This window comes from Mauremys reevesii, linkage group 1 (genome assembly GCF_016161935.1).
Source record: "Mauremys reevesii isolate NIE-2019 linkage group 1, ASM1616193v1, whole genome shotgun sequence".
NCBI classification, from domain to species: domain Eukaryota; kingdom Metazoa; phylum Chordata; order Testudines; family Geoemydidae; genus Mauremys; species Mauremys reevesii.
Window position 1 is genome coordinate 126,408,438 of NC_052623.1, and position 12,675 is coordinate 126,421,112.

The 12,675-nt window shown below is 40.5% G+C and overlaps 1 protein-coding gene across 5 annotated transcripts in view; it reads left to right on the forward strand.

Annotated features, from left to right (window-relative positions):
- JADE3 (jade family PHD finger 3) overlaps positions 1-8,343 on the forward strand; it is an 87,781-nt gene extending 79,438 nt beyond the window's left edge. For 4 of the 5 annotated variants that reach the window (XM_039482978.1, XM_039483003.1, XM_039482984.1 and 1 more), the window contains exons 7-11: positions 1,274-1,441; positions 2,601-2,717; positions 3,992-4,465; positions 5,912-6,029; positions 7,086-8,343. In XM_039482978.1, coding sequence (XP_039338912.1) covers positions 1,274-1,441; positions 2,601-2,717; positions 3,992-4,465; positions 5,912-6,029; positions 7,086-7,984 — 1,776 coding nt within the window. In that variant the 3' untranslated portion in view covers positions 7,985-8,343. The remainder of the gene's footprint in view (positions 1-1,273; positions 1,442-2,600; positions 2,718-3,991; positions 4,466-5,911; positions 6,030-7,085) is intronic. The other variant, XM_039482993.1, reaches the window with a different exon arrangement.
- Positions 8,344-12,675: the final 4,332 nt, after the last annotated feature.

Below are 12,675 nucleotides of genomic sequence, written 5' to 3' on the forward strand. Positions count from 1 at the left end.
ATTGCATTAGTCTAGAAACACTAACTCTGTGAAGTCTATTGAGTGCCTTGAGGCACTAGAATCCTTAGGGTTGGTTGACATTTGGGGGAATTAAATTAAAAACAAAAAATCTATCAGTAGTGTTGCGGGCCCTAGTGTAGACAGGCTTCTGCTTCTTTAAGCTCTGTGTCCTCTAGTGCTCCTCAGAGAATCTCTAATAAATTGAGTTTTAAAACCGTAGCTGCAGCTTGGCCCATCTAAAAGTAGGGCTTTCGACATTGCTAACCCTAAAGCAGACATGGTAGAAAACTTCTGACAAACATCTATTAATAAACAGGACCTTAGAGTAGCCATGTGGAATCAGACATTTGTGGAAACTAGTAGTTTGAGACTTTCAGCACATATATATATTAAAAATGAGTATCAGGATATCTATTTCCATTTCTCAAACTTTGGAAAGCATGCATTCCTCAGAGCCGGAAATGGTGGACACAGAGAAGATTCTAAGATGTTTCCACAATTTTTGCTACACTCTGTAATACTTGAAAAATTCTAAGCTTCCATTTAGGGGAAAAAAGCTATTTCAGTTGGCAGGATACAACCAACATAGTTATGCACTGTTGTTGTAATCCAACCTGACACAAAACAATCTCCAGCCAAACAGCTGTAACAAAGGTGTGAAGATGGGGGGAACCCTCAGTGACCTTCAAAACATATACCTGGAACCATTGTAAATGGTATTATTAATCACAGGAAATTGCTATTTTTTTCCATATAATTTTTTAAAAATTAATTTCGATTAAATATCCAGAGCTACCATTGTAGAAAGACAAATGCAAAAGTAAGCATCCTTCAGCACCATGTTTTACATGTTGTGTATATTTTAACATAAATTTTACAAAGAAAAGGGAAAATAATTTGTTGTAGGCACCATAACTTTTGCATCCCCTGACTTTGTTTTAACTGTAATCGTAACTTTTTATGGAGAGATTATCAAAGATACAAAGGACAGTTAGTGCCCACCTTTTATTGGCTTTCAATGGTAGTTGGGTACCCAACTGCTCTCTCTGCCTCTGAAAGCCACCCACCCCATTACATTTAACATTTAATTTGTATCCATTCTGATTGGTGTTTTTTTATAAGGAGGTACTAATTACATCCAAGAGAAAGTGTTGTTGTGTTTGGATAAGATTTGTAGAGTGTAATTTTTAAAAAATATAATAGTCATTGATGTAAGCCTCTGATATTGTCTCACCTATACGCTGAAGCAGAGAGAATTTTCCTTTGTCCCAAGGCATGTTACGGAATCTTAAAGGTTCCCGAAGGCAGCTGGCTGTGTCGCACTTGTGTTCTGGGAATACATCCTCAGTGTCTCCTGTGTCCAAAGAGAGGAGGTGCCATGAAAGCTACTAGGACAGGGACCAAGTGGGCACATGTGAGCTGTGCCCTCTGGATTCCAGAGGTAAAACTAATTTATGTACCTTTTTTACACATTCTTTTTCTCATCATTATCCTTACCGCTTACTGTGCCTCATCTTAATGTTGAGTTAAGGGGATAATATAGTATTAAGTTATGTTATTCTGATGAGGTTTGCATGATTTATAAAAATTGGACTGTCCAAGTCATGTACAGCTAAGAATAGCATTCTTTTCCTTCCTTTGATTGTAGTAAGCACTTTTTGCTATGTTACAAGCATCTGAGTGACTTACATGGAAGCATTACTATTGCAAGCCATTAGTTTGTGAGGTGCCACTACAATTTATAGACAACTACTTATTTCGTTTTCCTTCCCTTTTACTTACACGCTTGACTTATTTCCTGATAAAATAGCACGTGCATCCTCAGTGTAATTAATAGATACAGAGCAACAGTTTTCATTGAGTGATTTGAATTTCTCTGTTCTCTGTTTAATATCTTTAACAGTTGCTGTGTACTTTACCTGGTTTCACAAAGTTGCATAGTGACTTAGTGATTGTTCTGAAATGAGAACATCATTGAAATTAATGCAGTATGTGCAAAGTGTATGTTCAGATCAGTGGACAGTAATTTTTAAATTCCTGTTAATGTAATTTTCTGAGAATTTCTGTATTATCTTGGTTAAAAAGAATTTAATCACTGCTAAAGTAGCTTTACAAATTCAGCCAGAGTGTAACAATGTTTTATCTTTCAAAGTAGCATCTTTCAAAGTATCCTAAATCTCTTAATGAAAGAGAAAATTAGAGCATTTATAAAATGGGCTATATAGTCAGAAATATATGTAAGGAGATGGATTATAAATCAGGAATTTCAGTAATAGGAAGGAATATAGATTTCATAATTGTAATGTGATGGGAATGACCCCAAAATTGTGGTGCTGGATGGATCGAGATTAATATTGAACCATAGGCTAAGCTCTGTGTGCATTCCTACCTGCTGGACTCTGCAGGGTCCCAAGCTCTAAACTCCTTCAAGTCCCCGCTTTCTATCACTGCTTTTCACGTTTCTTTGCCAGTTTACCAGATGCTGTAGCAATGTAGTTTGATTTTACTGGAGGTATTTATTTTCTTACTAATGTACTAAAAGGTAGAACTTTTTTTTAAATTGTCCTGATAAATGCTTCCTGCACTATTGTTGTTTGCAGGTTAGCATTGCTTGCCCAGAAAGGATGGAACCAATCACAAAAGTGTCTCACATTCCGCCAAGTCGATGGGCTTTAGTCTGTAGCTTATGCAAACTTAAAACTGGTGCTTGCATTCAGGTATGTACCAGTTCTGCAATGACTTCTATCTGTCTGAGCATGAAAAATAGAATTTGGATTTAAATAGCATTTTTCACATTCCTAATGCTCCATAATGGCAGTGACTGTTTGCAAACATGGCAGCTGCCATGCTCTTAGCAACAGCTCATTAAACAGTCTTGGACATTAGGAAACTTTTGAGCTAGAGCAGAGACTTTCAAAGTGTGTGTGAGGGGGAGTGATTATCAGGGGGTGGGAGCATGTGGACCTGACTGGGCTGAGATCAGCAGGGGGCTCTGTCTAGCAGAGGAAGGGGACAGGGCTCTGTGCAGGCTTTCTCAGCTACTGGGACCAGTCTCCTTGTCCATCTTGCTCTTTCACTGCTGCTGCAGCAGCCACCAACCGGCAGTTACCCTTCTCTGCTAAGGAGGCTGGCAGGGGACCAGAAGGGTGTCCCTGGGTAGTACTGCCCCTCCTGAGCCCATTGAAGGGCTCACAGGGTCAGGAGGGGGCTGGGTCAGTACTCACCAGATGCAGTCTTCCACTCCCTGGCTGACCCTAGCCCTTCAGTGCGGCCCTGTTCAATTCCTTTGTGTGGGGAGGAGCAAGAAAGGCACCTCCTGCCTTTGGTCTCCTGGGTACCAGGCACACCCTCCTGCCCTATCTCTTAGAAAGAGGGGGGTGTGCATGGACCTGAATCTCCGAAGAGGGCTCAGGAAAAAAAAAAAAGGGAACTCCTGAGCTAGTGCCCTGGTCAAGACAAAGAACTGCCTTTGAATAAAGCTATGGGATATTTAACTACCAAGTGGACAATTGCCAGAGATGGACAGAAGTGTCTTCAATTTAACATCTTACTGACAGAAGAAGAAAAGTTCTAAACTTACATTCCTTTTGAAAGAGGATGTAATTATAGGTTCTGTGAAATCAGAGGCGGAAAATACTGGAACTGTTAGCCAGATAACCTAGTTCCACTCAGATTTGGTTTTGTCATCTACTCAGATCTAAGATGTACTAAATATTTATAAATTTGAATTTCCCTACTTAAGATTAAATTGCAGTTTCTATTATAACACATTTATTATTTATGGGATTTTAATGTGGAAGAATTGACTTGCTTTGGGATGAAACTTAACATTCAGTTTCTCAGCTGAGGAGTACCTAAGACTCTCTAATTTTTTTAAGTATAACATGGAAAAGTGTATTTAAAGGGGTGGGTTTTATGTAATTAAAGTATTCCTTGGTCCTTTTTCTCCTTTCATTGCTACTATTGCCTGACTCTAGTGTTTCACTCATAGTGCTCTGTGAAAAGCTGCATCACTGCCTTTCATGTCACCTGTGCCTTTGAGCATAGCCTAGAGATGAAGGCCATTTTGGACGATGGGGATGAGGTCAAGTTCAAGTCGTACTGCCTAAAGCATAGCAAAAACAAGCAGAATTCGGTGCCTGACGTTGATGAGAACCCCAAGAGCATGGCAGACCAGAAGCAAACAGAGAGTGAGAAAACTAGTTTGCGTGCTCAGAAACTGAGAGAGCTGGAGGAGGAGTTCTACTCATTAGTTAAAGTGGAAGACGTTGCAGCAGAACTGGGCCTTCCTAAAATTGCTGTGGACTTCATTTATAATTACTGGAAATTAAAGCGGAAAAGTAACCTTAACAAACCATTGTTTCCTCCCAAGGAGGATGAAGAAAACGCCTTGGTGCAGCCAAAAGAAGACAGCATTCATACCCGCATGAGGATGTTCATGCACTTGAGACAGGATCTAGAAAGGGTAAGAGTGGGTGGTAAAGATTTTTTGACTACAAACCTATAGGTGAGCGAGGTTCTTGCCTTAAATGCTATGCTTAAAATTTCCCGTAATGCTTTTTTCAACTTTATTCTGATGAAATCAGAAGTATATTACGTCCAGCTCTGTCTGAAAAGTCCCTTGACATCAGAGTCTGAGAACTAATGTGTAAACTTCCATCAGAAACAACTGTGGTGTTGATTTCAGCACAAGTTTACAATTTTATTTTATTTTTACAGGAAAACTCTTCACAATGAATTTTTTGAATGTGGTGACATTTTGAAATGTCTGAAATGAGAACTAAATTTTCTGAACTTATTGACAGTTTTTGTGTAATATTTCAACTTTTTGTCTCATTTTGGGATTAAGACAAATGTTGGAATTTCTTATAGGACAAATTCTGATTTTATTTTTTTTTTTGAACAGGTCTAATTGTGTGCCATGGGGAACACTCAGCAAATAGGCTGTCTGTGTTCCACAAAATTTTTGACACTTTATCAATAGATTTAGCACCTGGTTCTGCTACCATTATACTGAGTGGAAATATTGCTATTAATGTAAATGAGTGAGTGAAAGCAGAGGGTTCTAACCCCTGAAATAGTTTTAACCCCCCCCCCCAAAAAAAAAACGATTAAAGTGATTATCCAAAAGGACCGATTCCGAAAAGCCTTTCAAAATTGGCAAAATTGTGTGGGAACTGAGAGCATCATTTTAAAGGTGACCTGTAAGTCACTGTGTCAAATTTCAGCAATATGAGAGCTAAGTGGCCTAATAGCCCAACTGACTCGGGGGCCATCCTTAACTTGAATCTTAAGTAAGATTCATGGAATCCCCATGTCAGTATGGTTCCTAGCATGGTAAGTGTGCTGTTAAGAAAAACAAACTATTGTATGTTTTTGTACAATGTATTACTATATAAAATTGCAGTAGCTTCAAAAAAAAAAACAACCCACCAATATGGCTGTATTTAAAAAAAAAAAAAAAAGAGTACTGATCAGCCTTCCCGCAGGTTGATCCCACACAAGTGCTGTACCAGCTGGAGTAATGTACCAGAGTAGCAGCTGGTGATCCAAATGGACTATGTGGTGTGGGATTTAAGAGAGAAAAATGTGAGTTCTAAAATCTGCTTGATGGCTCTTCATATAACCTGCTTATTTGTTCACTTGTTGCTAATATAGATGGGAATTTGACCAACTGATTTACAGATTGCTTTTAGCATCTTCTTTAATTATTTTTTTTAAATCCTTGTAATTAAAAATACTTGGCTTATAGTTGCATATGATTCTATAAAATTCACCATGGAGCTTTTCTATTATAGGGCTTTACGTGTGTGAAGATGCTTTGTTCAAGAATTGAAATGTTAATGTAATATTCTTGACCACTTTTTTAAAAAAGAGAAAATTCTAAAATCTCTGGGTGTTTTTACTGTAGGTAAGGAATCTCTGCTACATGGTGAGCAGAAGAGAGAAACTGAAATTGTCCCACAGTAAAGTACACGAACAAGTCTTCAATTTGCAAGTCCAGCTCATTAATCAGGAAATTGCTGCAGGTAATCTATACATACAAAATAACAATAATTGTATCTGCTAAAGATTCTGACTCTGGGTATGTCTGGCCCATGTCACTGTTGGTATTTTAAACACTGTAAACCTGTGTTTTTAATGAGTTTTTCTGAGTATGCACTCTCCTTGCCAGCTTTCTTAATTAGCAGCACATGCACAGCATTTTCATCTTCTCCAGAGTCATACTTTGGTATTCCATCCTATCCTAGATATTTATGGGGTGCAATATACAGATGAGATACCAATCACTGTAGCATCTAGGCACCACAGCTGTATTACTGGTATCTGCATCAGGTAGGTTGTGGGATTCTCTCTTTGGGTTACTGTTCTATACTACCATTTTCCCCACAGTGGCTATATATTGCACACTTTTATTGGTCTCTCCCCAGTTGAAGGAGAATTGCTAACTTGTTAATTTCCTTCAGACAGAGATGGGGAGAATAATTGACACATTCACACTATTCTCATGTCTCCTTTCATATGTCATGAATGTTTCAAACAAGTTTCTCAGTTTGAGATTTGTCATTTTTGTCAACCCCACATAATGTTTTATTAAGTTTAAAAGTGGATAGTAGCTGCCTTGGAATGCTAATGTTCCAAAAACAACTTTGTACCTTATTTTTCTAGTGAATGTCATGAAACAATGATTGAAGCTTCTGGAATGAGGAAGACTATGTACTCTGTATGATTATTTTAAACTGAATACAGGGGCTGTGTATTTATATAATACAGTCTGTAGTATATTGGGTGAAAAACATTTTAAAAAATACATAGCTTCAAACTATAAATTTGAAGAAAAAATTGTCCTTAAAGAATAGAAATATTAAAATGCTTATATAAATTCTGTTTGGTGCTTTGGAACAATTTAATTTTTAGTTAATGGCTTCTCCTTAACATCCTAAATGCATCTCAGTAGTAATTGTTAGACTAATTGAAAATGCCCCTTAATGTGTGCGTGCTTTTTATAGGTAGGAAAACTATTAACTAAGTTTAATGAAAGTCTTACCACCTTTTAAATACATCTTTTCTGTTTTCTCTCTCAGGCCATTCTCTGACAAGTGCACTAGAGAACACACTGTTCTACCCACCTCCCAGAATCACCTTGAAATTAAAAATGCCCAAGTCAGCGCTGGGTGACTGCAGAAATAACTCACTGAAAACTGGCAACAGACCCCTGTCTCCAGACAACACCACAGTTTACAACAAAAGGAATGTGCAGATGTCAAAGGAGTCATTTGAAATTAAAGCAAAATCATACTCTAGGTATCAGCATGACAACCGAAGTAATGGGTTATTGGTAGGGATTGGCAAGACTAGGAATGAAACAAAAGTTTCTGGACCTGCACAGTCACCAGAGTTTCATCGTGGGCAGTCATCTGGTAAACCATTAGCACTTCAAGCTGCATTGCATGGGCAGTCTTCCATTGGGAATGGAAAAATGCAGCAAGAGAACTCAAGACTTACAAAATCCAATGGTTTAATGGGCAGGGCTGGAGATGTAACTCAGAGAGACAGGTCCAGCCAGACACCATATGAACAAGAATCTGTGCTCACTGCTCATTTGGCTAGTCAAAGCAATTTTAGAAAATCTACAATAGAACATTTTAGCAGGTCCTTTAAAGAGGCTACCAACAGTTTGGTGAGGACCACAGAAGATCTGAGGTGCTGTGAAAAGCCAACAAGGAGGCTTTCTACAAAAGAACGTTTGTGGAGTAAACAGACTCTTGAATTCCAGACAGGAGGCGCTCCATACCAGGATAATGACGGGTATTGCCCTGATTTGGAGCTAAGTGACTCTGAAGCGGAAAGTGATGAGAATAAAGAACAAGTCAGATTAAGGAGAAGCAGCTCAGAGAGAGAAAGCCAAAGTAAGGACTTTGGTAGAGATTGTCACAATAGAAACAAAAAAAATATTATTTCTCACAGTTCAGTACAAAGGTGATTATAAACCCTAAGGGGTAACTCAGCCTTTACATAATCCAGTGTATCGGTGCAAACCTAGGCATCAGAGGGTTTCAGAAAACAGTGCAGGACCTACATTAGGAAGAAATGCAGTGAAAAAGAAGAGAGAGTAGTTTTCAGTAGTGAATTGGCCTGCGATTTTAAAGGGATAGTCAAGGTTGTGTAGAAATCAATATGATTTATTACAGGTTAACATCTGGGAGAGTATGGAGCTGTTAATCTTTGCATAACTCCAGGAGCTGCTTCCTTTTTACCTGCCTTTTGTGTAAGGCATTGTTAAAAATGTCAATTTTGTGCTGCTGGACCAGGTATTAAAGGAATCCTTGCATTGCTCTGTAACATGCTGTAAAAGATTAATGCAGACACTAAAACTGCATTCCTGTTGCACCTGCAATATGACCCTGATCAGCAAAAACTTAAGCATGTGCTTAAAACTTTAAGCGCATGACTAGTTCCATTGACTCCAGTGGGAGTACTCACACACTTTAAATTTAAAGCACGTGTTTAAGTTCTCTGTCGGATTGTGGTCTAAGTGACTACTAAATGGGGATCCTGTTCTGCAGAAAGGTTAGAACTCCAGTGATGCTTGTAAACCCTCTCTGCAGGGTAGAAGCAAGTATCACAAATGCTGCTGAACTCACTGACCTCTAGATGTGCCCCCATACTTTGCTCCGGCTAAAGGTTGTGTTTCTCTTGACAGTAATTCACTTTATTTTGTAAATATTCAACTTCTAGTACTTCAGTTTTTTTATCTTTGTACATAGTTGCTTGTTGTGGGATGCACTTGTAAATATTTTACCCAGCTAACAAGTAAAGATGACTAAATTTGTGGATAGTGTTTACAAAAGTAGATGTACTACTTCAAAGAAAAATGCTATTTGACACTTAAATTTTAGGCAATCACCGAGGATGCTAGGTTCCTTTTGAAACTTGAGGTTTCACATCTGGAGGCATTTATACCTGGTATGTTAAAAAAAAAAAAAAAGCTTGAACTAAAAATCATTTTGTCTGACCTTTTTTATATAGGCTAAAATTTCCAAGCCTAGGTGACTAAATAGGGGTTTAGGAGCTTAACTTTAGGAACATAGGTTTGAAAAAATTTAGCCAGTCATCATTTGAAGCACATTTTTATTGCTAGATAAATCTGGAAGCATATGTAAGACGTATGACTACATTAAGCTGCTTAGCCACCTCTAATTAGTTTCTATTTCCCAAACTAAAAGTGCTTTGCACAAGTTTTAAAAGTTGCAAATGCTAATATGCTAGCTTTCACCCAACCTCAGAAAAAAGTCCCATTTTATTCTTTACTTCACATGGTTTCTTTTGTCTGAATAAAAAAAACACCCTTATTTTCATAAGTTCTGTTAACCAAGAGTAATTCTGTTGTGTCTGATGAAACGACATTTCAGTCATAAATGGACAACACCCACTGTCCCATATCAAGGACTGAAATGGAGCATAGGTATTGCAGAGGGTCTTGCTTTATAGTTTCCTTTGCTTTTGGTGAATTTCATCCAAAAGGAAAACATTAAACTCCCAATAGAAAGATGTTTAGCAGAATACAAATGACAGCTTGATTTTCTTCAACGCCTTAATTTATTTTATTGCTCTTAGTTTGGGAAAGTACAACAAAATAATTTAGATGATTAAACTTTGAAATATTCCTCACAATAGTTACTGGTCAGGGGCTAGAGAACACTTCAGTGGTGAAATACAAAATAAACCTTGCAGTTCTGTGCTCTTTGTTTCATGAATCCTTAATTTTCTTTCACTTCCTGATTTTCTGTATATTTGTGTAATTTGTCTTTCTAGAGATGTATTTTCAAATTTTCTTTTGGTGTAAATATGCAGTAGCATTTTTAGGTTTCCATATATTTTATTTTAATGGGAAGTACTTTTTGTTCCTAAGCAATGGGTCATTCAGAATGAGTAAACAAATATCCACTCATTTGTATTCTAGCTCTGATTCTTAGTTCTCCTTCAATATTTATTATTCATTCTTTTTCTGTCCATAAAATTATGTGGAGCTTATCTTGGCAGGGCAGTCATGTTTCAGGCCCAGCTGCATATGAAAAAGATGAGGGGAGGGAAATGGTGCTTCAGCAAAAATCCAAATTATTGCTTCATTGGGGATGTAACTCTTTCCAGTGTGGGCAATAGGTTTGCTCATGATTTTAATAGATACATGAAGGAGCCTTTGGTTATGTAGTTCTTAAATATAGTCCCCAAAGTGTACTTGCTAGTTTTTATTGTGTGTTCGGTGGCTAACTGTTTGAAGTATTACCTCTTAACCTTATTTGTTAATTTTGTTTTTTGCATTTTGTTTTTTTATATATATATATACACACACATGCGCGCACACACAATTTTCCAAGATGGAATCAGTCTTTTACAGATGTCCCCTTTTTACAAGTACTTTTTCATTAAATTATGAAACTGCTAACAGTATTTTCATTTGTTGTTATTTATTCAGGGATTTATCCTTTGTGTGGTAGGTTGCTAAACCAATCAATTTAACAAAAGTGATTCCACACCTGTCACGTGCAAATTAATATTTTTGCATACTCAGAAGCATTTTAACAAGTTGGCGCTTTAGCAAAACTCTTTCCCGCACAACATCCTGAAAAAGAAACTCCGGAGATGGTGATTGGACAGGATACTTTGAATACTGACCTCATCCAGGCTTATCTGGTAAACAGTTAAATTTTTTGTTTTATATTACTGGCCATCAAGGTAAACATACAGGCAGCTTACCACACAAGCCTTACTTTAACACTTGTGTTCCTCCTTCACTGTAGAAAGTGACCTGCATTTTTTTCCTGGCTGGGTACAACTAAATATGGAGAAAAAAATATAAATGGGCCATGTACACTTGTTCACACACAGACGTGGTGCTGTGGCACAGTACAAATGAGGTGGATGGTTGTTAGGGATTAATGGAGCTAAGCCACATCTCTGTGGGTTTTTTTCCTTAAGTACAACACCCTGAAGTACCACCTGCTGCCACTGCTTGGAGCCACAGTACACCTGTCTACTGTTGAGTCACTTCTGGCTCTTCAGGAAATTTCATGCAGCAAAGGCACAGAACAGGAATGCAGTTTCCAAGGGGCTAGCCCCTCAAAGGAAAAGAGATGGGCTGTTTGCTTCTTAAAGGGATGCGTCCTGAAAATAGTCACCAGTCCATTCCTTCTCTCTCTCTCTCTAAGGTGGAAAAGATTTTTCATTTGTTCTCCCCTGAACTGGAAGAGCCAATATACCAAAATATTCCAACCTCTCCACTCCCTACTCCGCAGTCACAATTCAGATTCCCTAGCTGGGGTTTTCCAACTTCAGTCCTCCAGGGTCTTAACCCCAGCATATGTAGCTTCACTGTCCCCACATTTGGAAGTACACCTCTACCCCAATATAACGCGGACCTCGGGAGACAAAAAATCTCACCACGTTATAGGTGAGACCGCGTTATATCAAACTTGCTTTGCCCCCTCCCCGTTCTTTGTTCCCTGACCGCACCCTCCAGAGACCCCCCATCCCTAATCACCCCCAGGATCCCAACCCCCCTGTCCCTTGACTGCTCCGACCTCTATCCACTCACCCCTCCCTTCCTACCCCCTGACAGGCACTCACCAGCAGCGGCGGGAAGTGGAGCAGCCTGGCCCCAGCCCGCTCCATCCTGCCAGCTCCCAGCCATGGCACTACGCTTCCTGCCATCGGTGAGTGCAGGGAGGTTGGGGAAAGGATGCCCCCCCGCACTCACCTGCGGCGGGAAGGGAAGCGATGCGGCCCCAGCCTGCTCCGCTTTCCTTGCCCCGGCCCCAGCTGTGTCACTGGGGGGTGCCTAGGGAAAGGTCCCGCACTCACCTGCGGCGGGAAGTGGAGCACCACGGCTGGGAGCTGGCAGAGTGGAGCTGGCTGGGGCTGGGCTGCTCCGCTTCCTGCTGCCGGTGAGTGCAGGGAGGTTGGAGAAAGGATGCCCTCTGCACTCACTGGCGGCAGGAAGCAGAGCGATGCAGCCCCAGCCCGCTCCACTCTGCCACCTCCCAGCCGCGGCGCTCTGCTTCCCACTGCAGGTGGGTGCAGGGAGGTTGGGGAAAGGATACCCCCCCCCCCGTACTCACCTGTGGCAGGAAGCGGAGCGCTGCAGCTGCGAGCTGGTGGAGTAGAGCGGGCTGGGGCCGGGATGCTCCGCTTCCACCGCTGCTGGTGAGTGCGGGGAAGATCCCTTCCCCCAAGCCCCCTCCCCTGAACAACAAGGCTGGGGCCGGGGCGAGGGAAGCAGAGCAGGCTGCTCCGGCCCCCGCTAATCCGGGCCACTCTGGGACTGCGGGGCCCCCAAAAGTGCCCTCCTACAGCTCCTGCCCCCCCAGACCCTGGGGGGGAGCCCCTGACCACCCCCGAGACCCTCTGCCCCTTATCAAGCCCCTCAGCCCTGGCCCGGCACCCTTAACACACTGCTCAGAGCAGCGTGTCAGAGCTTTACTGCTTTGTATGCAAACCTGCATTCTATCAGGGTAGAGGTGTAGATAGCTAGCAGCTTCCAACCTTTGATTTGCTCCCCTCCCAAAGACATGGACTGTTTTTTATCTGGTCTTGACTGGCACCAGATGCTGCTTTCTTCAGAAGCCACAAAAGATTTGTTGAGGATTAAATCAGGACAATTAGCCCCTGTCTTTT